The sequence below is a fragment of the Oncorhynchus keta genome, chromosome 28 (assembly GCF_023373465.1).
Source record: "Oncorhynchus keta strain PuntledgeMale-10-30-2019 chromosome 28, Oket_V2, whole genome shotgun sequence".
In the NCBI taxonomy this organism is placed as follows: Eukaryota; Metazoa; Chordata; class Actinopteri; order Salmoniformes; family Salmonidae; genus Oncorhynchus; species Oncorhynchus keta.
The window spans coordinates 75,150,642-75,177,576 of record NC_068448.1 but is presented as its reverse complement, the minus strand read 5'-3'; the positions used below and the strand labels follow the sequence as shown (position 1 = coordinate 75,177,576).

The window sequence follows — 26,935 nt, the reverse complement described above, 5'->3', positions numbered from 1 at the left end:
TTATATTCTTGGCATGAGTAGCAGGAAGTTGAAATTGGGCACACTATTTATCCAAAAATGAAAATTCTGCCCCCTAGCCCCAAGAGGTTGTATTACAAATAAAGAACAAATCTGTATGACCTCAATACATCCATTTTTACAGGAAGTCATGTTCTCAAGTGCTCTGACTGAAAGAGAGTAGAGAGTACTCCCTGCCAAGCACAATAGTGACCACTGTTTGTGTGTTCACTTCTGACCAAAATCCCATACCAAAACAGGGCCTACTAACATAAGTAAATATTTATAAGGAGGGTGTTACTGATAATGTTATCTGGTCTCCTGTGCCATTCTGGCTAGGCGTAATGTCAAGGGCCAAAAAGGCCAAGGGCCAAATAGCTCTGTATAGCAGGTCACAGACCTAACTGTCTCTCATGACTGGTCTACTCCTCCCAGATATCTTCATCTCTAATCTAGGTAGATTTTTAATTTTGGCCTTTTGAGAAGCACGTTCACCAGGATTTCAGAAAGGTACACGTATTCGTTCGGTCCGCACTGGGAACCCGAATGAATACAACAAATATACAAAAAAGTAACCACTAGGTTACTTGCCGCCCCTGAATGATGTCACAACAGACAGGAACATAGTGAATGATGTCACAACAGACAGGAACATGGTGAATGATGTCACAACATACAGGAAGATAGTGAATGATGTCACAACATACAGGAAGATAGTGAATGATGTCACAACAGACAGGAACATAGTGAATGATGTCACAACATACAGGAACATAGTGAATGATGTCACAACAGACAGGAACATGATGAATGATGTCACAACATACAGGAAGATTGTGAATGATGTTACAACAGACAATGACAGGAACATAGTGAATGATGTCACAACATACAGGAAGTCAGCAAGTCCTGGGAGTGAATTTAATAAATAAACGAACATGAAACATAACGAGAAACACGAGTAGCATACAGACATGCCATATAGGGGAGGTAATCAGGAAGGTGATGGAGTCCAGGTGAGTCTCATGAGGCGCAGTTGCGCGTAATGATTTTTTATTTAATCTTTATTTAACCAGGTAGGCCAGTTGAGAACAAGTTCTCATTCACAACTGCGACCCGGCCAAGATAAAGCAAAGCAGTGCAACACAAACAACAACATAGAGTTACACATAGAATAAACAAGCGTACAGTCAATAACACAACATTTAAAAAAAGAAAGTCTATATACAGTGTGTGCAAATGACATGAGGAGGTAAGGCAATAAATAGGACATAGTAGCGAAGTAATAATGATCGTGACAGGTGTGCGAAATATTGAGTACACTGGCGACATCGAGCACCAGAGAGGAGGAGAGGGAGTAGACGTGACAGTACCCCCTCCCTGATGTGTGGCTCCAGCTGCAGGACACCAACCAGAGGGCCGGTCCCAAGGACCAGGCCGGTCGCTTCTGCTGAGGCGCGGGAACCTGTAGAGCCAGCTGAGGCGGGGGAACCTGTAGAGCCAGCTGAGGCGGGGGAACCTGTAGAGCCAGCTGAGGCGGGGGAACCTGTAGAGCCAGCTGAGGCGTGGGAACCAGTCGAACCAGCTGAGGCTCGGGAACCTGTAGAGCCAGCTGAGGCGCGGGAACCTGTAGAGCCAGCTGAGGCACGGGAACCTGTAGAGCCAGCTGAGGCGGGGGAACCTGTAGAGCCAGCTGAGGCGGGGGAACCAGTCGAACCAGCTGAGGCACGGGAACCTGTAGAGCCAGCTGAGGCGCGGGAACTTGTAGAGCCAGCTGAGGCGTGGGAGCCCGACGAGCCAACCAAGACTTGAGAACCTGCCGAGTTAGCTGAGGCATGGAAACCTGACGAGCCAGCCGTGGCATGAAAGCCTGACGAGCCAGCCGAGGCATCTTCGGTTGCCGGCAGCCGCCCGGACCCGACCAGTTTAAAAGCAAAAAAATCCCTGTTGCTTCCCTTTTGTGAGGTGTCATTCTGTAAACGCTAATAAACAGGAAGCAAGTACAGGGAGTGAGTTGAATAAATAAATGAACATGGAACAAAACAAGAAACACGAGTAGAGTACAGACATGAAACATATAAACAGAATCAGAGTCAATAACGCCTGAGGAAAGAACCAAAGGGAGTGACATATAGGGGAGGTAATCAGGAAGGTGATGGAGTCCAGGTGAGTCTCATGAGCTGCAGGTGCGCGTAATGATCGTGACAGGTGTGTGTAATAATGAGTACACTGGTGACAACGAGCGCCAGAGAGGTGGAGAGGTAGTTGACGTGAAAGTACCTGAACCGTGAGGCTAAAACCTCAACTATACCACAACCACTTATTGGAGAGACTGAAAGACGTATTAAAGGGGCTGAAAGACTACATCTTTCTGAAATTCTAGTTATAAAGAACAATACAATATGTACAGTCCAGTCCATTCCTGCCCAGTGGTTACCAATCAAAAATAGCTTGTTCAATTGAGCTGCATGCTCTTGCCCCATCCCTTTGCTGGTGTGCAGGCCAGGCCAGTGTTATTTGGTTTGGGTAGATCATGGCTGTTGTAGTTTATGGCTGGAGGGGGAAGGAGGCTCCCGTCATGTAAATGTCACGTTGTTTCAGAGGCCTTCCTGTGTGTTTAACCAGCTGTAATGCCGCCTCTCTGACCAAAGTGTCAGAGAAAAATGGTACTCCGGTTTCAATTGCTGCTCTCTTTGGCAGCTTGGCTTCAAAATGTCCCCCAGAGGTTTAAGGCCTTTTCAACAGAGTGTGAAAGCTTCCAGCCTCTCAGGGGAGGAGAGAGGGAACGATGACTGATGGAGTGCTTTGTAAAGGGAGGTCTGCAGTATACCGTGGCCCCTTGAAGACTAGAGAGCCATCCATAAGGGAGGTCTGCAGTATACCGTGGCCCCTTGAAGACTAGAGAGCCATCCATAAGGGAGGTCTGCAGTATACCGTGGCACCTTGAAGACTGGCCCCTTGAAGACTAGAGAGCCATCCATATCCATAAGGGCCCCTTGAAGACTAGTCCATAAGGGAGGTCTGTATACCGTGGCCCCTTGAAGACTAGAGAGCCATCCATAAGGGAGGTCTGCAGTATACCGTGGCCCCTTGAAGACTAGAGCCAGCCATCCAAGACTAAGGGGAGGTCTGCAGTATACCGTGGCCCCTTGAAGACTAGAGAGCCATCCATAAGGGAGGTCTGCAGTATACCGTGGCCCCTTGAAGACTAGAGAGCCATCCATAAGGGAGTTCTGCAGGTCTGGCCCCTTGAAGACTAGTACCATCCATAAGTGGCCCCCTTGAAGACTAGAGAGCCATCCATAAGGGATTTTTCTTAGGAGTGCAGTGGTCGTTCCAGAGTCATAAAGAAGCCTTCTCAGAAAAAAACATAATATGCTATTTTATCCTCTTTTCTTATTTATAAAGAGTCTTCCTGGACTAAGCTGAGTGGGGTTTGTGTGTCTGTATACAACACTTGGAGGTTTTGGAGATCCCAGTTTAGAAAATAAATATTCCTGTGGAGTGGCTAGAGTACACTAACGCTCAGAGCGATACCATCTGTCTTGACATGTTGTATTACAGTGAGAGTCTGTAAAGTCTGAAGAGAGCCACTTCCAGTCCACTCGCCTTCCATTGAATCCGAGAATCGCCATCGTTTCCATGGCGTCGGCTGATTGTGGCTGTTTGACGAACAGTCGATTGAGCTGATCTCCTGATCAAACACCCACTTACCTTCTCTAACTGAAAAAAAAACACCCAACACGCTCCGACCTGAACCATTGCTTAAACTCCCATAACACGGTCACTCATACTCAGGTTCTAGTCCTCCCAGAACATTAAACTTCCATTTTCCAGTGCTTCCTAGATGGTGGGTCGACTCAGGACCCAGTGACCCACTTCTTCGGAGTAGAAGAATTCCTTTAAGGTCACAGTTGTTAGAAACACCCTGGCTTGTTTTCTTGGTAGGCCACAAGACAATTCCAAAAGGACATTTGAGAACCACTGTCTAGCCCAACGGTCACAACTGCTTGATATAACATCATAATTCATGTTAAAATAGTTGTAATGACGTCATTTCAACCTGTTTTCCCGCTGGGAACTAACTCAGCCTTCTATGCTACTGGAACAACCCAATACATGATGTTACCAAAGAAACAGGCAAAAAGCAGCTGTGTGTTCATACATCTGTATAGTTTCAGCCTCTGCTGTACTTGGCCTACAGAGGCAGGTTTAGCCTGACGCCCAGAGGAGCTGAAAGCTTGATTCTTCCTTCTCATTAGAGGCAATAACATACAGGGCCCAGGGTAAACACCATTCCTACCACCTAGTACAAAAATGTATCCACTCACAACTGTAAGTCGCTCTGGATAAGAGCGTCTGCTAAATGACTGAAATTAAATGTAAAGCTGTTGTCATCCAATGACCTAATAAATCCACTATGGACCACGAAGCTGTAACTGTTATGTAGCCAATACATTTGGTTTCTTTATGACTCTAATTCACATTTCTCTTAATTGAGCAAGAAGGCAGGCATACATTCATAGGAATTTGATTCTTAAATGAAAAATAATGTGTGACCTTGAATATATACATTTCTCTTTCTTCTACTATAGTTTTATATATATTTTTTAAAATTGAACCTTTATTTAACTAGGCAAGTCAGTTAACCCTCCTGTTGTGTTCATTTCATGTTAATTAATTCTGTGTTCCCGGTCCAAAATGACCGCCCCATTATAGCTGATTATAAATCCATAATAATCCATATATTATAATCTAATGTTGCGTTAGATCTTTTTATTAACTTAAGTTCTTGAGAACATTACAAGTTTTGATCTTCTATTTGCAATCGATGGCCTGTAGGCCTCATTGACCTGAGCTCATACAACTGGTTTTTGAGTAGAAAAAGCATAATGTATGGATTATTTTGACTATAACAAATACTCAGATGAAACATATTGGCTATTTATCACAGACTACTTTGTGTCAAAGTTTAACAAGGACTCTTTCATCCTCACCGGTGTCATGCTCAAAGATATGATCAAGAGCCTCCCATACAGTATATCGTTTGGTCATTGTACTGGCACATAATAAATTGTGAGCAAGGCCTCAAAAAAGCTTTATGTACTAGAGCTGCAAGAAATGTTCTATATATTATTGAAACAATGTTGCGATTGTTTGTGAGAATTCCAACAGGTGTGATTCCCATGGGGGAAACATTCTATTGGGGAAAGGCTCCTGAGAAGATTATACCATGGAAGCCAGGAAGGGGAGTGAGATGTGTGTGTGCTCAAATACACATACATGTGGGGGTCTGGGAGAGGAAGTGTGTCCATCTGATGAATGGGCATGTACCTGAACTCAATTTTATACACTAATTGTAGTCTCACTAGAATATGTGGACATTTCTAATGATTGGTCATTTTTGACCGGGAACACCACAGGTGTACAAAAGTTAAATAAAACACCCAAAATGTAATAAAACAAATCATCAAAATGTATTTTGTGTGATCAGATGCCCTGTGTGGACAACGTCATGGAACCTTATGACAATGAGATTAAATTAAATACATTTTCCAGAGAGAGAAAAATAACTTGTAAATCGGTCCAATTCAACCGGAACACAGCAGGAGGGTTAAGAACAAATTCTTATTTACAATGACGGCCTACCCCAGCCAAACCCTAACCTGGACGACGCTGGGCCACTTGTGAGCCGCCCTATAGTTAAAGGATCAGAGCCCTGAAGAACCAACCACTTGGACAGGCACGTCACAACCCATACCCAACCTCTCTTTCGTATCGTCCGAGATCCCTAAAGATTGGAAAGCTGCCGCGGTCATCCCCCTCTTCAAAGGGGGTGACACCCTAGACCCAAACTGTTACAGACCTATATTCATCCTGTCCTGCCTCTCTGAAGTCTTTGAAAGCTAAGTTAATAAACAGATCACTGACCATTTCGAATCCCACCGTATCTTCTCGCTGTGCAATCTGGTTTCCGAGCCGGTCACGAGTGTACCTCAGCCACGCTCAAGATGCTACACGATATCATAACCGGCATCGATGAAAGACAGTACTGTGCAGCCGTCTTCATCGACCTGGCCAAGGCTTTCGACTCTGTCAATCACTGTATTCTTATCGGCAGACTCAATAGCCTTGGTTTTTCTAATGACTGCCTCGCCTGGTTCACCAACTACTTTGCAGACAGAGTTCAGTGTGTCAAATCGGAGGGCATGTTGTCCGGACCTTTGGCAGTCTCTATGGGGGTACCACAGGGTTCAATTCTCGGGCCGACTATTTTCTCTGTATATATCAATGATGTCGCTCTTGCTGCGGGCGATTCCCTGATCCACCTCTATGCAGACGACACCATTCTGTATACTTCTGGACCTTCCTTGGACACTGTGCTAACTAACCTCCAAACGAGCTTCAATGCCATACAACACTCCTTCTGTGGCCTCCAACTGCTCTTAAACGCTAGTAAAACCAAATGCATGCTTTTCAACCTTTCGCTGCCCTCACCAGCACGCACGACTAGCATCACCACCCTGGACGGTTCCGACCTAGAATATGTGGACAACTCTAAATACCTAGGTGTCTGGCTAGACTGTAAACGCTCCTTTCAGACTCATATCAAACATCTCCAGTCAAAAATCAAATCTAGAATCGGCTTTCTATTTCGCAACAAAGCCTCCTTCACTCACGCCGCCAAACTTACCCTAGTAAAACTGACTATCCTAACGATCCTCGACTTCGGCGATGTCATCTACAAAATAGCTTCCAACACTCTACTCAGCAAACTGAATGCAGTCTATCACAGTGCCATCTGTTTTGTTACCAAATCACCTTATACCAACCACCACTGTGACCTGTATGCTCTAGTCAGCTGGCCCTCGCTACATATTCGTTGCCAGACCCACTGGCTCCAGGTCATCTATACGTCTATGCTAGGTAAAGCTCCGCCTTATCTCAGTTCACTGGTCACGATAACAACACCCACCCGTAGCACAAGTTCCAGCAGGTATATCTCACTGATCATCCCCAAAGCCAACACCTCATTTGGCCGCCTTTCCTTCCAGTTCTCTGCTGCCAGTGATTGGAACAAATTACAAAAATCGCTGAAGTTGGAGACTTTTATTTCCCTCACCAACTTTAAACATCAACTATCTGAGGAGTTAACCGACCACTGCAGCTGTACATAGTCCATCTGTAAATAGCCCACCCACCCAATCTACCTACCTCATCCCCATACTGTTTTTATTTCATTTACTTTTCTGCTCTTTTGCACACCAGTATCTCCACTTGCACATCATCATCTGCTCATTTATCATTCCAGTGTTAATCTGCTAAATTGTAATTATTCGCTCCTATGGCCTATTATTGGCTACCTATTCATGCCTTTTGCACACACTGTATATAGACTTTCTTTTTTCTACTGTGTCATTTATTTTTTTATTGTGTAATTGGCTTGTTTATTGTTTATTCCATGTGTAACTCTGTGTTGTTGTCTGTGTCACACTGCTTTGCTTCATCTTGGCCAGGTCGCAGTTGTAAATGAGAACTTGTTCTCAACTGGCCTACCTGGTTAAATAAAAGGTTAAATGAAAAAATAGAATACACTGAACAGTAATCCTGTCTTGCAATTACAATTAATCTTCCCTTTATGTGTTTGTACCCACACATCTAAATCAACAACAGGTTATAAAAGTGATTTTCTAACCCTTCCTCCAAAATAGTTCCAAATGAGATTCATGCCAACACAGTCCAGGTAACGCTACAACTCAAGCCCTCGTCACCTGATCTTAGACTGTCCCGATTGAGAATTTGTCCTCTTTGGCTGCCAGGGACTGTATAACAGAGGAGAGAGCTGTTACTTTCTCGGCTCTTTGATGCCAAACAGCACTAAACATCTGAACTCCGACTCACTTCCACTAGGGTGTAAATGGCTGAAATATAGATCCACAAAATGTTGTGAAAGATGAGAGGACCTGAGGAGCGCCATGCCAGCTTTATGGTCAGATGTCTTCAAATGACAGTTAATCTGCTACTGAAGAGACTTCTTAGAAACTTCTAAGACATTTCTTGTTTATTTGCAAGAGGAAAATGTTGTATACTGTTACCAGGCCAATATGGAGTGCTCTGTACGTGCCAAATAGGAGTAATTGGGATTTTTACTTTCAGATTATCTTGTAAATTTGCTTCTTTTCCTCCGGTCTTTCTCCTTTGACCGTCTGTTTCTATTTATGTCCCCCCCCCCTCTCTCTTTTCAAGTTTAGGGATCACCTTGATGGGGAAGGTAAACATCCAACAACTCAGAGTTGAAAGGTCACAAACTCTTATTTTCAAATCAGGTCATGGTGGAAGACACCCCACTCCCCTCGCTAAAAACGTTACAAGACCGACCGAAAAAGCTACGACTACAATAATCAACCGCTCCCTTCGCACGCCCCTCTTACACACCAAGTAGTGGAGTAGAGAGATTGCATCACCCGATGGAAAATTCAATGGAAATTTGCTTGACACAAGTCAAAACTAACAGAGAGAAGAGGGGAGTGTTGGGGGAAATGAGAAGCAGTCGGCCAGCCATTGAAAACATGACCCTGGAAGCGAGAGACGAGGAATAAGAAGTATACACAGCCTGATGTTGAATAACTTCACATGAAGTTTACTGAGAATATCTAGTTGGCATGGGAACAATTAAACACTAAGTAACATTAAAAACAAGCAGATCCATTCAGAACAAAGTGTATTGTTTGTGTGAGGTCTGTGACTATAAACTAAAAATGCAGTTTAATAAACAGACCTATTTATACCTGTGAGGTCATCTTAGACACATTTTCAGTCTAGCTCATTGACTGGCCATTTAACAGTGGCATGCGAACGTCTACGAACGTCCTGTCAGCAATACGGGGTCCCACTTTGTAGAAGGAAGACATCCCCAAGACATGTCCCTCATCACAAACAATAAGGATTTCTCCCCACATTTAGCTAAATGGGTGCTAGGGTCTGTTCGTTGCCATGGCACTCCCTTCATTGCATTCCTCCCCTTGAGCCAAACTCCCGTCTCTTATCCCTCCCCATCACCATGACCACAAGATCCTCCGAGACATGTGACACTTTATTATGGGTATGTTTATGGTAACCCACAAAGCAGTAGGGGAGGACTGGCATCCATGCCCGTCCGCAGTTGCTGACAAGTGGCTTCTCTAACCCAGAAGTCTCTTGTCAAACCATTAACATTAGGTAAAATGCTGGCCCTGGACACCACTTCCACTCGCTCCCGAGTGATGCAGCGGTCTAAGGCACTGCATCTCAGTGCTAGAGGCATCACTACAATCCCTGGTTTGATTCCAGGCTGTATCACAACCGGCTGTGATTGGGAGTCCCATAGGGCGGCGCACAATACGCCCAGCATCGTCCGGGTCAGATAAGAATTTGTACTTCACGGACTTACCTAGTTAAAGGTTAAATAAAACATTCACAACCCATAGGTATTGTGTTCATTCAAAACCCATAGGTATTGTGTTCATTCGCAACCCATAGGTATTGCGTTAATTCCAAACCCATAGGTATTGTGTTCATTCAAAACCCATAGGTATTGTGTTCATTCACAACCCATAGGTATTGTGTTCATTCACAACCCATAGGTATTGTGTTCATTCACAACCCATAGGTATTGTGTTCATTCAAAACCCATAGGTATTGTGTTCATTCAAAACCCATAGGTATTGTGTTCATTCAAAACCCATAGGTATTGTGTTCATTCACAACCCATAGGTAATTGTGTTCATTCACAACCCATAGGTATTGTGTTCATTCACAACCCATAGGTATTGTGTTCATTCACAACCCATAGGTATTGTGTTCATTCGCAACCCATAGGTATTGTGTTCATTCCAAACCCATAGGTATTGTGTTCATTCACAACCCATAGGTATTGTGTTCATTCACAACCCATAGGTATTGTGTTCATTCACAACCCATAGGTATTGTGTTCATTCACAACCCATAGGTATTGTGTTCATTCACAACCCATAGGTATTGTGTTCATTCACAACCCATAGGTATTGTGTTCATTCAAAACCCATAGGTATTGTGTTCATTCAAAACCCATAGGTATTGTGTTCATTCACAACCCATAGGTATTGTGTTCATTCAAAACCCATAGGTATTGTGTTCATTCAAATCCCATAGGTATTGTGTTCATTCAAAACCCATAGGTATTGTGTTCATTCACAACCCATAAGTATTGTGTTCATTCACAACCCATAGGTATTGTGTTCATTCACAACCCGTAGGTATTGTGTTCATTCACAACCCATAGGTATTGTGTTCATTCACAACCCATAGGTATTGTGTTCATTCACAACCCATAGGTATTGTGTTCATTCACAACCCATAGGTATTGTGTTCATTCACAACCCATAGGTATTGTGTTCATTCACAACCCATAGGTATTGTGTTCATTCAAATCCCATAGGTATTGTGTTCATTCAAAACCCATAGGTATTGTGTTCATTCACAACCCATAGGTATTGTGTTCATTCAAAACCCATAGGTATTGTGTTCATTCACAACCCATAGGTATTGTGTTCATTCACAACCCATAGGTATTGTGTTCATTCACAACCCATAGGTATTGTGTTCATTCAAAACCCATAGGTATTGTGTTCATTCAAAACCCATAGGTATTGTGTTCATTCACAACCCATAGGTATTGTGTTCATTCAAAACCCATAGGTATTGTGTTCATTCAAATCCCATAGGTATTGTGTTCATTCAAAACCCATAGGTATTGTGTTCATTCACAACCCATAAGTATTGTGTTCATTCACAACCCATAGGTATTGTGTTCATTCACAACCCATAGGTATTGTGTTCATTCAAAACCCATAGGTATTGTGTTCATTCAAATCCCATAGGTATTGTGTTCATTCACAACCCATAGGTATTGTGTTCATTCACAACCCATAGGTATTGTGTTCATTCACAACCCATAGGTATTGTGTTCATTCACAACCCATAGGTATTGTGTTCATTCACAACCCATAGGTATTGTGTTCATTCACAACCCATAGGTATTGTGTTCATTCACAACCCATAGGTATTGTGTTCATTCAAATCCCATAGGTATTGTGTTCATTCAAAACCCATAGGTATTGTGTTCATTCAAAACCCATAGGTATTGTGTTCATTCACAACCCATAGGTATTGTGTTCATTCACAACCCATAGGTATTGTGTTCATTCACAACCCATAGGTATTGTGTTCATTCACAACACATTGGCTGAAAAGCACCCACCTTCCCTTAGCCAAGAGTTCAACATAATACTCTCCATACATTATACTGTGTCAACACACTCGCTCTGTGCCCAAAACTAACTCCTACCTTGAGGGCAAAGTTATGCTTAAATACACCCACAATGGAGCGATTTCACAGCGATTTCACAGCCAATGATATCTCAAGAACGGTGAGTGGAGAGGGAATTGAAGTGAAGTTTATATTTCATTCTCAGGGTTTTTCAGAGCCTTTTATATCACGTGTTGCCAGGTATGCTCCTCCTGGCATTGTGTTTCCCATTAAATCCACAGCGTACAGAATCCCCTGGACTTCGCAGGGATGCCAGTTTTGACTCAGCTGTTACAGTATGCCAGTATCTATAGGAACACAACACACTTTATATCCAAACAACTTTACCACCAAGCACAGAAAACACTCTAGTATTTGCTTGTGGACTTTGGCTTCAGATTCTCATCTGTAGCCTCACACTTACGTGTCATTAGCATCTTGACTAAGGAGGGGAGATGGACAGTGGGCAGTGAAGCGTGTAACCTCCATCACAACATCTTACTCCGAAAAACATACGCTTCGTTGCCATTCAAAGTAAAACGGCTGATTGGTTTAGAAGAAGAGATGTGGGAGAAAACATAGTTGAGTCAAGATAACAGATGGTTAACTCAAGACACAAAGCTAAGTGAGGGAGATGCAGGTACATATTTAAAAGTAGCGTAACTGCCTCCCGAGTGGCACAGCGGTCTAAGGCACTGCATCGCAGTGCTGGAAGTCCACTACAGACCTGGGTTCGATCCCAGGCTGTATCACAAACGGGCCGTGATCGGGAGTCCCATAGGGTGGCGTACAATTGTCCAAACGTCGTCCGTGTTAGGGGAGGGTTTGACCGGGGAGGGTTTGACCGGGGAGGCTGACCTCGGTCATCAGTTGAACGGTCTGACACATTGGTACGGCTTCCGGGGATAAGCAGGCAGGTGCTAGAAGAAGTTCAGTTTGGCAGGTCATGTTTCGGAGGACACATGACTCGACCTTTGCTTCTCGAGCCCGTTGAGGGTGTCGTAGAGGTGAGACAACATTTTATTTTTTTAAATGGAAGAAAACATAAATAAAAGTCATATTGAATGATACAATAACCGTGACAATTACATCTGCATTTAAACCAGATCAACACAGTCAAAGTCATGTGGGTCAATATTTATCATGGATGTGTTTTTGGAAGAGTCCCATGGGACATAATAATATCCCCATAGCAATATGTCAGACCCATTACAATAGAATGACTGTGGGCAGCCCATCATTACAGAGCATAACAGACAGCTCCACCTCTCTCAGGACATGTAATACATACAACACAATCAGAATAATTACTGTTCGGGGAGGGGCAGTGTTAAGTTATACAGCTGTACCATTGAGAGCATCTTGACCGGTTGCATCACCGCTTGGTATGGCAACTACTTGGCATTCGACTGCAAGGCGCTACAGAGGGTAGTGCGTACAGCCCAGTACATCACGTACAGCCCAGTACAACCCCAACCCTAACCCTAACCCCTAACCCTAGTCTGGTGTTCCTGGAAACTCATCAGAATAGTCTCTCTCTCTCTGTCTTCATCTCTCTCTTCCTCTTACCCCCTCTCTTTCTCTCTGTCTTCATATCTCTCTTCCTCTTACCCCCTCTCTTTCTCTCTCTCTGTCTTCATCTCTCTCTTCCTCTCTCTCGGTCTTCATCTCTCTCTTCCTCTTACCCCCTCTCTTTCTCTCCCTCTCTCCCCATCTTCCTCTTACCCCCTCTCTTTCTCTCTCTGTCTTCATCTCTTTTCCTCTTACCCCCTCTCTCTCTCCATCTCTCTCTTCCTCTTACCCCCTCTCTTTCTCTCACTCTTCCTCTTACCCCCTCTTTATCTCTCTGTCTTCATCTCTCTCTTCCTCTTACCCCCTCTCTTTCTCTCTCTGTCTTCATCTCTCTCTTCCTCTTAACCCCTCTCTTTCTCTCTCTCTCTGACTTCATCTCTCTCTTCCTCTTACCCCCTCTCTTTCTCTCTCTCTCTGTCTTCATATCTCTCTTCCTCTTACCACCTCTCTTTCTCTCTCTCTTCCTCTCTCTCGGTCTTCATCTCTCTCTTCCTCTTACCCCCTCTCTTTCTGTCTTCATCTCTCTTCCTCTTACCCCCTCTCTTTCTCTCTCTTTCTCTTCCTCTTACCCCCTATTTCTCTCTCTGTCTTCATCTCTCTCTTCCTCTAACCCCCTCTCTTTCTCTGTCTTCATCTTACCCCCACTCTTTCTCTCTCTTCTTTCTGTCTTCATCTCTCTCTTCCTCTAACCCCCTCTCTCTGTCTTCATCTCTCTTCTCTTACCCCCCCTCTCTCTCTCTGTCTTCATCTCTCTTCTCTTACCCCCTCTCTCTCTCTGCCTTCACCTCTCTCTTCTAGAGGTCGACCGATGGCCGATTAATTAGGGCCTAGTTCAACTTTTCATAACAATCGGTAATGTGCATTTTTGGATGCCGATTATGGCTGATTACAATGCACTCCACAAGGAGACTGTGTAGCAGGCAGATCACCTGTTATGCGAGTGCAGAAAAGAGCCAAGGTAAATTGCTAGCTAGCATTAAACTTATTTGGTCCTTCTGTGGCTCAGTTGGTAGAGCATGGCGCTTGTAACGCCAGGGTAGTGGGTTCGATTCCCGGGACCACCCATACGTAGAATGTATGCACACATGACTGTAAGTCGCTTTGGATAAAAGCGTCAGCTAAATGGCATATATTATTATATTATTATTATTATTTTATAAAAAACAATCAATCTTAACATAATGACTAGTTAACTACACATGGTTGATGATATTACTAGTTTATCTAGCTTGTCCTGCGTTGCATATAATCAATGTTAATTTATCGAATCACAGCTGACTTCACCAAATGGGTGAGGATTTAACAAGGTCAATCGCGAAAAAAGCACTGTCGTTGCACCAATGTACCTAACCATAAACACCAATGTACCTAACCATAAACACCAATGAACCTAACCATAAACACCAATGTACCTAACCCTAAACACCAATGTACCTAACCATAAACACCAATGTGCCTAACCATAAACACCAATGAACCTAACCATAAACACCAATGTACCTAACCATAAACACCAATGTGTAACTAACCATAAACACCAATGTACCTAACCATAAACACCAATGAACCTAACCATAAACACCAATGAACCTAACCATAAACACCAATGTACCTAACCATAAACACCAAAGAACCTAACCATAAACACCAATGTGTACCTAACCATAAACACCAATGTACCTAACCATAAACACCAATGTGTACCTAACCATAAACACCAATGTGTACCTAACCATAAACACCCATGTGTACCCAACCATAAACACCAATGTGTACCTAACCATAAACACCCATGTGTACCCAACCATAAACACCAATGTGTACCCAACCATAAACACCAATGTGTACCTAACCATAAACACCCATGTGTACCCAACCATAAACACCAATGTGTACCTAACCATAAACACCAATGGGTACCTAACCATAAACACCAATGTGTACCCAACCATAAACACCAATGTGTACCTAACCATAAACACCAATGTACCTAACCATAAACACCAATGTGTACCTAACCATAAACACCAATGTGTACCCAACCATAAACACCAATGGGTACCTAACCATAAACACCAATGTGTACCCAACCATAAACACCAATGTGTACCTAACCATAAACACCAATGTGTACCTAACCATAAACACCAATGTACCTAACCATAAACACCAATGTGTACCTAACCATAAACACCAATGTGTACCTAACCATAAACACCCATGTGTACCCAACCATAAACACCAATGTGTACCTAACCATAAACACCCATGTGTACCCAACCATAAACACCAATGTGTACCCAACCATAAACACCAATGTGTACCTAACCATAAACACCCATGTGTACCCAACCATAAACACCAATGTGTACCTAACCATAAACACCAATGGGTACCTAACCATAAACACCAATGTGTACCCAACCATAAACACCAATGTGTACCTAACCATAAACACCAATGTGTACCCAACCATAAACACCAATGGGTACCTAACCATAAACACCAATGTGTACCTAACCATAAACACCAATGTGTACCCAACCATAAACACCAATGTGTACCTAACCATAAACACCCATGTGTACCCAACCATAAACACCAATGTGTACCTAACCATAAACACCCATGTGTACCTAACCATAAACACCAATGTGTACCTAACCATAAACACCAATGTGTACCCAACCATAAACACCAATGGGTACCTAACCATAAACACCAATGTACCTAACCATAAACATCAATGCCTTTCTTAAAATCAATACACAAGTTAAAAAAATTAAACCTGCATATTTAGTTAAAATAAATAGTTTAGCAGGCAATGTTAACTAGGGAAATTGTGTCACTTCTCTTGTGTTCTGTGCAACAGAGTCAGGGTATATGCAGCAGTTTGGGCCGCCTGGCTCGTTGCGAACTGTGTGAAGACCATTTCTTCCTAACAAAGACTGTAATTAATTTGCCAGAATTGTACAGAATTATGACATAACATTGAAGGTTGTGCAATGTAACAGCAATATTTAGACTTAGGGATGCCACCCGTTAGACAAAATACAGAACGGTTCCGTATTTCACTGAAACGTTTAGTTTTCGCAATGATATTTTCCGGATTTTACCATATTAATGACCTAAGGCTCGTATTGCTGTGTGTTTATTATATTGTAATTAAGTCTATAATTTGATATTTGATAGAGCAGTCTGAGTGGTGGTAGGCAGCAGCAGGCTCGTAAGCATTCAATCAAAGAGCACTTTCCTGCGTTTGCCAGCAGCTCTTCCCTGTGCTTCAAGCATTGAGCTGTTTATGACTTCAAGCCTATCAACTTCCGAGATTAGGCTGGCAATGCTAAAGTACCTATTAGAACATCCAATAGTCAAAGGCATATGAAATACAAATGGTTGAGAGAAATAGTCCTATAATAACTACGACCTAAAACTAAACCAAATTGAACATGTTTCATTATTTATTTCAGACTAAATAGATTTTATTTATGTATTATATTAAGTTAAAAATAAAAGTGTCCATTCTGTATTATTGTAATCATTAAAAAATATATAAAAATCGGCATCAGATTTTTTTGGTACTCCAATAATCTGTTTTGAAAAATAAGGGTCTCTCTCTCTCTCTCAAGGATGTTCATTAGCCATGCTGAGAGGTCAAGGCTAGAACAACAGTGATCACAGGGAATCCCCCTAACCGAGTGACCTCAAATGACCTTACACGTCGACTGCCTGTGCTTACGCAGAGTGCTGATACATTATCTTCAACCAAAAGAAACGTTTAAAGTTGATGAAAGCTTCTAAAACAGCAAGCAGCGTTTGAAGGATGCGCCACCCACTTCAAAAAGACAAGCTGACATTTTTTATCAGACAGAAAAAAAAACCCACTGGAGTCCCAAAGCAACTGGATAAATCTGCCGGCTGCAGACGGCTGCTCTGTCATTAGGGGAAGCCCTCTCTCTAGTCTCATCACATCTGGTAAGAGAGAGAGAACAAACACAGGACACGCAGCAGTACCGACTTCTATCAACAGCCAGACGGGACGCTGGCTTCTCAGGGCTCAGATGAGAAGACTCTCTTTCTCGCTCTCTCTCTCTCTCTCTGGTAAGGTTTGAGCGGTATCCAGATGTTCATACCGTCATATCACTTCTGGAAGAGCACACAAGGTGACAACGACGCATAAAACAATTTAGGCAACAGGAATCTTGATCCAGGAGGGGATTTAATGTCCCTGCTGTAACCAAGCAGTGTTCACAACGTCTGAAGTGACTCAAATCCTATTTATTTGCATTTCAGATTCAAATCTGTTCTTTTTCCTATGTCACAATGGTTCAGATAATAACTACAGCACGAAGCCAACATCAGTGTGCGCTTTGGTTGCGAATGGTATGAACTTTGAACTCTTATTCACTACAGAAGTGATATCTCCTACCCGTTGAGATAGCAACCGCAGCTGCAAACGCAGGTTAGAAAGGAACAGACAGAGTATCCAGTCTACCACACAACGATGTTACTACATACTGAAGCGCAGCTCAGAGTAAATATTTATTGCATTTTCCTTTTCAAAAAGGGTTGGAAATTTAGAATGCATAAGATACTGTATTTATGATAGCACACCTTTTTCCCTATGTTCATCAGTCTTCCCGCTCTTTCACTCAAACCCAGCCCCTTTTCCTTTGTGTAACAAGCTGTCATATCTGTTCCGCCCGCCAGGGACGTTTTCCTTTATGACGTAATTTGTAATCAAGTTATGATTAATTGTGTGTACAGAAAAGTACTCATTTTTAAAGTTGGATCATCTTATCCTTTGAGGCTTTAAAAGTGTTCTTACCACTATGATTTTGAACATTCAAAACAACTGGGAAATGTCCATGACGGGCATTATTGTCACCGTAGCTTGCTACAGAACTGAGTGATAGGAAGCACAAGCACCACCACCAATCGAGATAAATCTCACATCAGGCCTCTGTCTGAAAAACATAAACATTTCATCACCTATTAATTCATGGATTTGAGGCACTACTAAAACCTTTGGAATGTGACCTAATGTGGGAACATTTTCTTTAATCGTTTTAAGGCAACATTCAGCTCTGTGGAAGGCTCAAACCCAAGGTTCCTTCCTGGTGAAGGTTAGAGAAATAAACGCAGGCCTGATAAAAATAAAAGGGGGAGTGGGAATTTTTAAATTGAGAATTTTTGGGGGGGCACTAGGCACTTTGATGAACAAAGCTGTGATTTCAACAGACCGATTAATGCAACGATAGGAGAATTAATGAGAGATGAATGTAAAGAGAGCAGGAATTTGACATCAACACCAGTCACTACATTAAATTGCAGTCCCTCCAGGATTTCACAGGGTTTTTTGTGATATTTGTATGTGTGTGTGTGTGGGGGGGGTGATTCCTGTGGCAATTCTGACATTTTGCAATGTAATGTGCAATGATTTTGTCTAATTTGTCACGAAAACGCACTGACAGGGAAAAAGGTTTGTTCTTTTTCAAATATTTTTTATGAAACACACACACAAGAATGGTGTACAGGTATACAAGACAGGTATACAATTCTTATCTAAACATAAAAGAGCATTCAGGAACAACAAGACCCAGAGCCCTGGGTAGGAAAAAGGTTTGGTGACGTGTGGCTTGATAGCAACAGTACTCTTACAATAACTTACATAAAGGTCCCAACCTCTCCTCCCCTTCCCCTGCCTGCCTGGCCATTTCTCCCACACATGTTCACACACACACACTGTCCGTTTGGGGAGAGGAGAGGAGAGGAGAGGAGAGGAGAGGAGAGGAGAGGAGAGGAGAGAGGAGAGGAGAGGAGAGGAGAGGAGAGGAGAGAGGAGAGGAGAGGAGAGGAGAGGAGAGGAGGGAGAGGAGAGGAGAGGAGAGGAGAGGAGAGAGAGGAGAGGAGAGAGAGGAGAGGAGAGGAGAGGAGAGGAGAGGAGAGGAGAGGAGAGGAGAGGAGAGGAGACTAAACTGAGCTGCCGAGTTTGATGAATATCCATCTTCATCTTCCTCTGCTTAATATTGTCCAGAGTTTTGGAGAGTTTGGAATGCAGAAATTGTTTAGCATTTTAAGTCAAATACAGCAGTGGCATCCAAAGTCTGTTATTCAATCAGGAAGAGACAAGAGGGAGCAAAGATTTACACATAACATAAAGAAATGTTTACCGTGTGGCCTGGGCCCCACTTGTATGTCTCTTTTACTGAAAGGAAGCGCTAAATCATTTTAATTACATATCTAAGTACAGGACATCAGGTACAAACATCGGTTCTCTGCTTTTCACTCAAACTCTTGACAGGAATATGGGTGTGATGCAAATCACCACAGTCTCATCAGCAATGGACGATGGCTTGCTTTACTTAAAGGGGATAGTTCACCCCAAAAAGAAAGCTCATCTGTATGAACTCAGCTAATTTTTGGACCACTTAAAGGGAAAGTCCACTCAAAAAACAATATTTTGGTATTTGTTTCATTGGTCCACTGTTGATAGAGTCCCAAAATGTGTTGCATTTCAGCAGTCGAGAGAAGATATTCAACCGTCAAGAAGTATAGTGTCACCGGTCACATCATCATAGAATGCAAACTGAGGTGTTGAGTCTGTTGACATTCAGTATTGGCCATGCCGCTGTGAGGGGTGATGCTGTCTGATTTCTGGGTCTACTACTTCCCCACAGCCAGGACAGAGCTGCAACTCATCCTTCATTACAGCTAAACTTAGCAGCCTGGTAGGAGGCCTCTCTCTCTCTCTGCCTGTTGTCCCGACCTGGGAGCAGACGGCCACGCTTAACGCCCCTCCACGACCAAGCCAACCCTTGTCCAATGCCCCCACACACACGTGGACTTCTGCAGGTATAGACAGGCCTCTATCCCTCTCTGCCTGTTGTCCTGACCTGGGAGCAGCCATGGGTGGACAAACGAACCATCCACTCCCCCTCTCTCTGGTTCAAAGACCGGTCCAGAATTAAGAGTAAACAGGTGCGCTCGCTCGCTCACTCACACACACACGTGGACCTCTGCAGGTACACACACACACGTGGACCTCTGCAGGTACACACACACACACACACACACACACACACACACACACACACACACACACACACACACACACACACACACACACACACACACACACACACACACACACACACACACACACACACACACACACACACACACACACACGGCTTGCTTCTGAGTGATCTTATCTGTGTGGAATATATGTGCAGCATCATGAGACACTGTGCAGACGTTTACATTCATTTCAGGACAGCATCTCTTTGAAAGCATATAGTTCCTATTAATATAAACAGCAACAGCCCTCAGCTCCACTCCTGAGGAGAATACAGTTGGTGGTCCTCACACGGAATAAGCATGTTAGTACAGAATAATGAACAAATCTAGAAGTGAGGCGGCCCTCTCTGTGGGCGCCGGAAGTAAATCTATGGTATAGTAAGGTGCTGTTAGGCCCCAGGAGACGCGACTGAAAACCAGCTGCGTCATCTTATAGTCATCATCATCATCATAGTCACTAGTGAAACACATGGGATTACTTTTCCTGCCTCCAAGGGTTCTCTCTGAGAAGAGATATATAGGCTACTACATAAAGTACAGACTAGGTTACAGGAAAATAGTTATGTCAGCACTGTTTGGAGATGAATTATCGTGCTCCTCTTTTGAACAATGTCCTTTGTCTTCGTGTTTATTAAAATAGTCCCATAAACATCTTTAAGAGAGTCTTTTGCATGTGTGAACCAGATGGAAGGCGCCAAAACACTAAGCAGATTGCCAAATTCCACCCAACTTCCCATTAACATGAGTAGGCCGCCTTCACACGCACCTTACGACCTAAGCATCTAAAATGTTAAGGTCCCGGCCCCATTGTATAAAGACGTACGACATAATCCCTTCAAATGGTGCCTTTTTTTAAGGCTCTAAATTAGACTATTGAAGGATTTAACTGTAACAGATCAGATTTAACAGATCATTAGTACATCAACACATTTAGGTTTAAGAGGCATCACTCTTCAACCTTAATCTGAATTTTTTCTTTATTTTTTCTTTATTTAACCAGGCAAGTCAGTTAAGAACAAATTCTTATTTTCAATTACGGCCTAGGAACAGTGGGTTAACTGCCTGTTCAGGGGCAGAACGACAGATTTGTACCTTGTCAGCTCGGGGGTTTGAACTTGCAACCTTCTGGTTACTAGTCCAACGCTCTAACCACTAGGCTACCTGCCACCTTTACACTCTAACCACTAGGCTACCCTGCCAGCTCTACACTCTAACCACTAGGCTACCTGCCAGCTCTACACTCTAACCACTAGGCTACCTGCCACCTCTACACTCTAACCACTAGACTACCTGCCACCTCTACACTCTAACCACTAGGCTACCTGCCACCTCTACACTCTAACCACTAGGCTACCCTGCCAGCTCTACACTGTAACCACTAGGCTACCTGCCAGCTCTACACTCTAACTACTAGGCTACCCTGCCACCTCTACACTCTAACCACTAGGCTACCTGCCACCTCTACACTCTAACCACTAGACTACCTGCCACCTCTACACTCTAACCACTAGGCTACCTGCCACCTCTACACTCTAACCACTAGGCTACCTGCCACCTCTACACTCTAACCACTAGGCTACCCTGCCAGCTCTACACTCTAACCACTAGGCTACCTGCCAGCTCTACACTCTAACTACTAGGCTACCCTGCCACCTCTACACTCTAACCACTAGGCTACCTGCCACCTCTACACTCTAACCACTAGGCTACCTGCCACCTCTACACTCTAACCACTAGGCTACCCTGCCAGCTCTACACTCTAACCACTAGACTACCTGCCAGCTCTACACTCTAACCACTAGGCTACCTGCCACCTCTACACTCTAACCACTAGGCTACCTGCCGCCTCTACACTCTAACCACTAGGCTACCTGCCACCTCTACACTCTAACCACTAGGCTACCTGCCACCTCTACACTCTAACCACTAGGCTACCTGCCAGCTCTACACTCTAACCACTAGGCTACCCTGCCAGCTCTACACTCTAACCACTAGGCTACCCTGCCACCTCTACACTCTAACCACTAGGCTACCTGCCGCCTCTACACTCTAACCACTAGGCTACCTGCCAGCTCTACACTCTAACCACTAGGCTACCCTGCCAGCTCTACACTCTAACCACTAGGCTACCCTGCCACCTCTACACTCTAACCACTAGGCTACCTGCCACCTCTACACTCTAACCACTAGGCTACCTGCCAGCTCTACACTCTAACCACTAGGCTACCCTGCCGCCCCGGAAATGCTTAATCATACATTTAGACTTGGGGTGGCACTGAGGCCGGAATGGCGCATTGTGCCTGCTGGCTGTTCAAATTCACATTTACAAGCATTAAGAGAGACAAATCACCATGAGTGAATTCCCATAAACTCATTTTTACGATGTCTCCACAAGAAAAACAACCTAACTTCTTAGCTGCATTGCTTTCTTTTTGGGGTTTTAGGCCGGGTGTCTGTACAACACTTTGTGACATCGGCTGATGTAAAGAGGGCTTTAATAAATACATTTTCATTGATTGATTGATTAACTAGCTATGCCAGTACCTCATACTCCTGGTATGTGTAAGGGCTCATTACGATGACACACACTTAACCAGGTATTTGTCTATGACTAGGCTGATAAGAAAACCATTAGGGCTAGTCCTTATCACTACACATGGAGCCTACAACAGCTGCGTTTAGACAGGCAGCCCACTTTTGATATTTTTTTTCAAATAATTGTTCCTTTGACCAATCACATCAAGATCCTTTCATATCAGATCTTTTTCAGAGCTGATCTGATTGGTCAAAAGACCAATTAGGGAGGGAAAAAAGATCAGATTCGGGCTGCCTGTGTAAACACAGCCATAGTTCAGGGAACAAGAGATGGTTTAAAAAGTATAGGTGGTGCGTAGGCTACACCACAGAACTCCAGAATGGGGAGTACCAGCTCCATTTCAACAAATACACAAAGATGGGACCTTTTCTAGGCAACAGCTTTGTTTGTTCCAGTATTTACTGCGTACATGTGCCTGGAAATATTATATATATATTATTATTATTATTAATATATATATATATATATATATATAATATCCTTTACGGTCTTGTCTGGCAGAAGCAGCGGGACAGTTTTTGATCTGAAAAAGATTAATAATCTTCGAACAGCTTATGAGTAATGGCACGGCCACAAACCGAACAGCTGACATCCCCTGCGCCGTGATCCATAACAAATACAGTCGAGGAAACTGTCAAATGTCAGGCGAAAACAGCTTAAAAGGTGCTTTATTAAATAGTACCCACAAAATATCCGTTTCAACGTCAACGGTGAAGGGTCGACTCCGGGATGCTGGCCTTCTAGGCAGAGTTCCTCTGTCCAGTGTCTGTGTTCGTTTGCCCATCTTAATCTTTTCTTTTCATTGGCCAGTCTGAGATATGTCTTTTTCTTTCCAACTCTGCCTAGAAGGCCAGCATCTCAGAGTCGACTCTTCACTGTTGACGTTGAGACTGGTGTTTTGCAAGTACTATTTAATGAAGCTGCCAGTTGAGGACTTGTGAGGCATCTGTTTCTCAAACTAGACACTCTGATGTACTTGTCCTCTTTCTCAGTTGTGCACTGGGGCCTCACACTCCTCTTTCTATTCTGGTTAGAGCCAGTTTGCACTGTTCTGTGAAGGGAGTAGTACACAGCTTTGTAAGAGATCTTCAGTTCCTTAGCAATTTCTCTCATGGAATAGCCGTAATTTCTCAGAACAAGAATAGACTGACGAGTTTCAGAGGAAAGTATTTTGTTTCTGGCCATTTTGAGCCTACAATCAAACCCACAAATGCTGATTCTACAGATACTCAACTAGTCTAAAGAACGACAGTTTAATTGCTTCTTTAATCAGACCAACAGTTTTCAGCTGTACTAACATAATTGCAAAAGGGTTTTCTAATGATCCAATTAGCCTTCTAAAATGAGAAACTTGGATTAGCTAACACAACGTGGCGATAATGGGCCTCTGTACACCTATGTAGATATTCTGATTTCTATATTTCTGATCAATTTGATGTTATTTTAATGGTAAAAAAAAATCATTTTCATTCAAAAACAAGAAAATGTATAAGTGACCCCAAACTTTTGAATGGTAGTGTATACAATCCATGTCTCCTCTGAAAAACGATTCTTTAACCTGTCTCCACCTCTTCATCTACATGTAACATCAATAAGGGATCATAGCTTTCACCTGGATTCACCTGGTCAGTCTCTGTCATGGAAAGAGCAGATGTTCATAATGTTTTGTCCACTCAGCGAATATGATCTCCAGAGCATGTCAAAACGGCATTCTGTGTGCGTTTCTAATTCTGTGAGCGACAGTAATTATCTGTCAGTCCTTTATCATGACGAGCCCTATATATAACATTAAAATTAAATGAAAAAGCCTCATATCAACCCATGCATTGACCTTGACTTGAAGTTTATGCCAAGTCAGGGACCTGTCATTAGACAGATGCATGCATGCACTGGATGGTTATATGCGTAAATGTATAGTGATAGAGCGCTCCCTCTAATGATTTAACTCAATTGGTTAGCTACTGATGCAACAGGTAGCCTATGCGCTCCATCACAAAAACACTTCGCCATCTGATGATGACCCGTCTGCGACCATGATTACACTGCAACACTAGTCTGTCTGTGTCAATTGCTTTCAGAGGCCAATGCATTAGCCTGGTTCGCTCACATCATGTATTACTTTTGCTCTGTAGCAGAACCATTAATCACGGAGCCGTCGGCGACAGGTCATTGAAATGTCTCGGTGGACACAGAGCGCACAGCAAGCGCATCAGTTTAAGCTCTCCAATTTGTTCCACACTATGGACATGTTCTGGCTGCGCATTTTTGTTAAGTGTCGCACTGTCCAGATATGATATAAAGCTTTACCAGAATTACACGTTACGCAAATAATAATGAAATTGTTTGGTTTTACGCTTGGCTGCTGATGGTGTCAAAGACATGTGCTGCGTATTTACACACACAAGGTTCATCCAACTCAGCAGTTTCATGCATCAGTCTGTATGACTTAAAAAGTAATCATATTAAAAACCATTCTTAAATCCAAAAACTAGACCCACAAAGAAAGCGTTTATATATGGACCCATCGCTCAGTTTCATAACGCTATAATAATGTCACAGGATCCAATTTCCCCCAAAAAGTGTAACTTTATGCAAAGGCATTGTTGCATCAAGGAATTTTAGAATACGATATGCACGAACACAAAATCGTTTCACTAAACATGCACTGACTATGTGACTTCATCAAGCTATTAGGCAAAACATGCATGAATGAATGGATGCATATTTACTAAGCTATACTTTCTCGCAGTTGCACAATAGCAAACCACTTGAGCCAAATGAGAGAGAGAACAGAGCAAAATATGATGAGCGTGACATACCGTCCAGAAGGCGATATGGAGTCGACAGTTGGCAGTACCACAGTGTGAGGTGTATTCCAACGGACCACAGGGAGATGCTGATGATAAAGGGGGAAAAGTTAAGAATTTAGCTGAGTAAAAAAATGTTGGTTTGTTAAAACACTTTCAACACGCGTAAAATATGCGTGAATTTACCGGGAAGTCATTTTCAGTCTTGGTAAGTCCACACAAAAGTCTTCTTGTTCCAATGTGATAGTGGTAAGAGTTGGAGCCCCGCTATATCCTTCACTCACTTAGTCACTCACTCACTCACTTAAAATGTCTCGATCTCCCCTGACTCACTCTCGGTTTCCTTGGACTGCCCGCAGTTCCAACTGAAACAAAGACTCCTTCAGTCCTCCAGGACCAAAACACTGAAATCTGACGCCTCACAGTCGCTCCTCGTGGACTCTCCCCTCATATAGCGCTACTCCAGATTCAAATTAACGCGCACCAACTTCCCTTCCTCTATATTAAGGAGTGAGCTCTCTCTCCTACCTTTCTCCTGTTTTTAAAGGGTTCTTATCTGGCCTTGAAATGAGAAAATATGCAACAGGCACAGAGGCATATATTTTTTGTATTAAAAAAAAAGTCCGTTATCACTTGTAGATGTGAATATTCATCACAAAAATGTCATATCACATTTTCCAAACGAGTTGAGGTCAGTGTTGATGTGGCTTTGGTTTGATTGTGAAACCTGTCTACAATTTATAGACTTCTGTTGACTTCTAATATGGCTATAACCAAACAAAGTATTGAGAAAAGAGTCATCAAAACATTTAGCTTTTTAAGAGAATATCTCCATTGGAAATGTAGTATATGCCAGCTCAACAGATTTAAAATACTTCTTCCATCAACAGTAAGCAGTAACCACGGCGACAGAGTTGCAGTCAAAAAAACACTCAGGGATACTGTAAACCTACACACTTATTTTGAATGTACAGCTGTTGATTGTCTGCACTTCAAGAAAGACCTTGGCACAGTCCAAACCCACCACCACCCCTTGCCAGACCTTAGAGTGTAACCGTATAACTTTAGTCCGTCCCCTCGCACCTACCCGGGCTCGAACCAGGGACCTTCTGTACACATCAACAACTGACACCCACGAAGCATCGTTACCCATCTCTCCACAAAAGCCACGGCCCTTGCAACAGCAATGGGAACCACTACTTCAAGGTCTCAGATCGAGTGACGTCACCGATTGAAACGCTATTAGCTAGCATCACCGCTAACTAGCTAGCCATTTCACATCGGCTACATATAGTCAAGATGGAATCCAGCATCCAGGTCCCAAGAGCCTTGATGTCTGTCTGGAAGATGCCTTTGAAGAAGACCGCTATGAAATTCCCTTCCCATCCACAGCCCAGACCGATACAGACAAATCACAGCCATGAGGGATGCTATTTGAGGCCAAACCACTGATAGGAGAGGCGATCACAAATGGAGTTTACGAAAGTTCAACCAGGAAGGCTGGTCTGAATGGTTGTTTCACTTCGTCCAGTTAGCAGCACATAATTCACTTCTGTT

General features: G+C 43.2%; 1 protein-coding gene and 1 long non-coding RNA gene across 3 annotated transcripts in view; both read right to left on the bottom strand.

Annotated features, from left to right (window-relative positions):
- The window catches only part of LOC118361210 (collagen alpha-1(XVIII) chain-like), a 134,978-nt gene extending 109,103 nt beyond the window's left edge, over nucleotides 1–25,875 (bottom strand). Inside the window, exons 1-2 of one of the 2 annotated variants that reach the window (XM_052483946.1) lie at nucleotides 25,565–25,875; nucleotides 25,391–25,467 (exon numbers count right to left, since the gene is read on the bottom strand). In XM_052483946.1, coding sequence (XP_052339906.1) covers nucleotides 25,391–25,467; nucleotides 25,565–25,575 — 88 coding nt within the window. In that variant the 5' untranslated portion in view covers nucleotides 25,576–25,875. The remainder of the gene's footprint in view (nucleotides 1–25,390; nucleotides 25,468–25,564) is intronic. The other variant, XM_052483945.1, reaches the window with a different exon arrangement.
- On the bottom strand, nucleotides 21,635–22,127 carry LOC127912909 (uncharacterized). Its single transcript, XR_008083990.1, has 3 exons — nucleotides 22,041–22,127; nucleotides 21,751–21,976; nucleotides 21,635–21,718 (listed from the first exon to the last, which is right to left on the bottom strand). It is a non-coding gene; the product is annotated as an uncharacterized LOC127912909 (long non-coding RNA).
- Nucleotides 25,876–26,935: the final 1,060 nt, after the last annotated feature.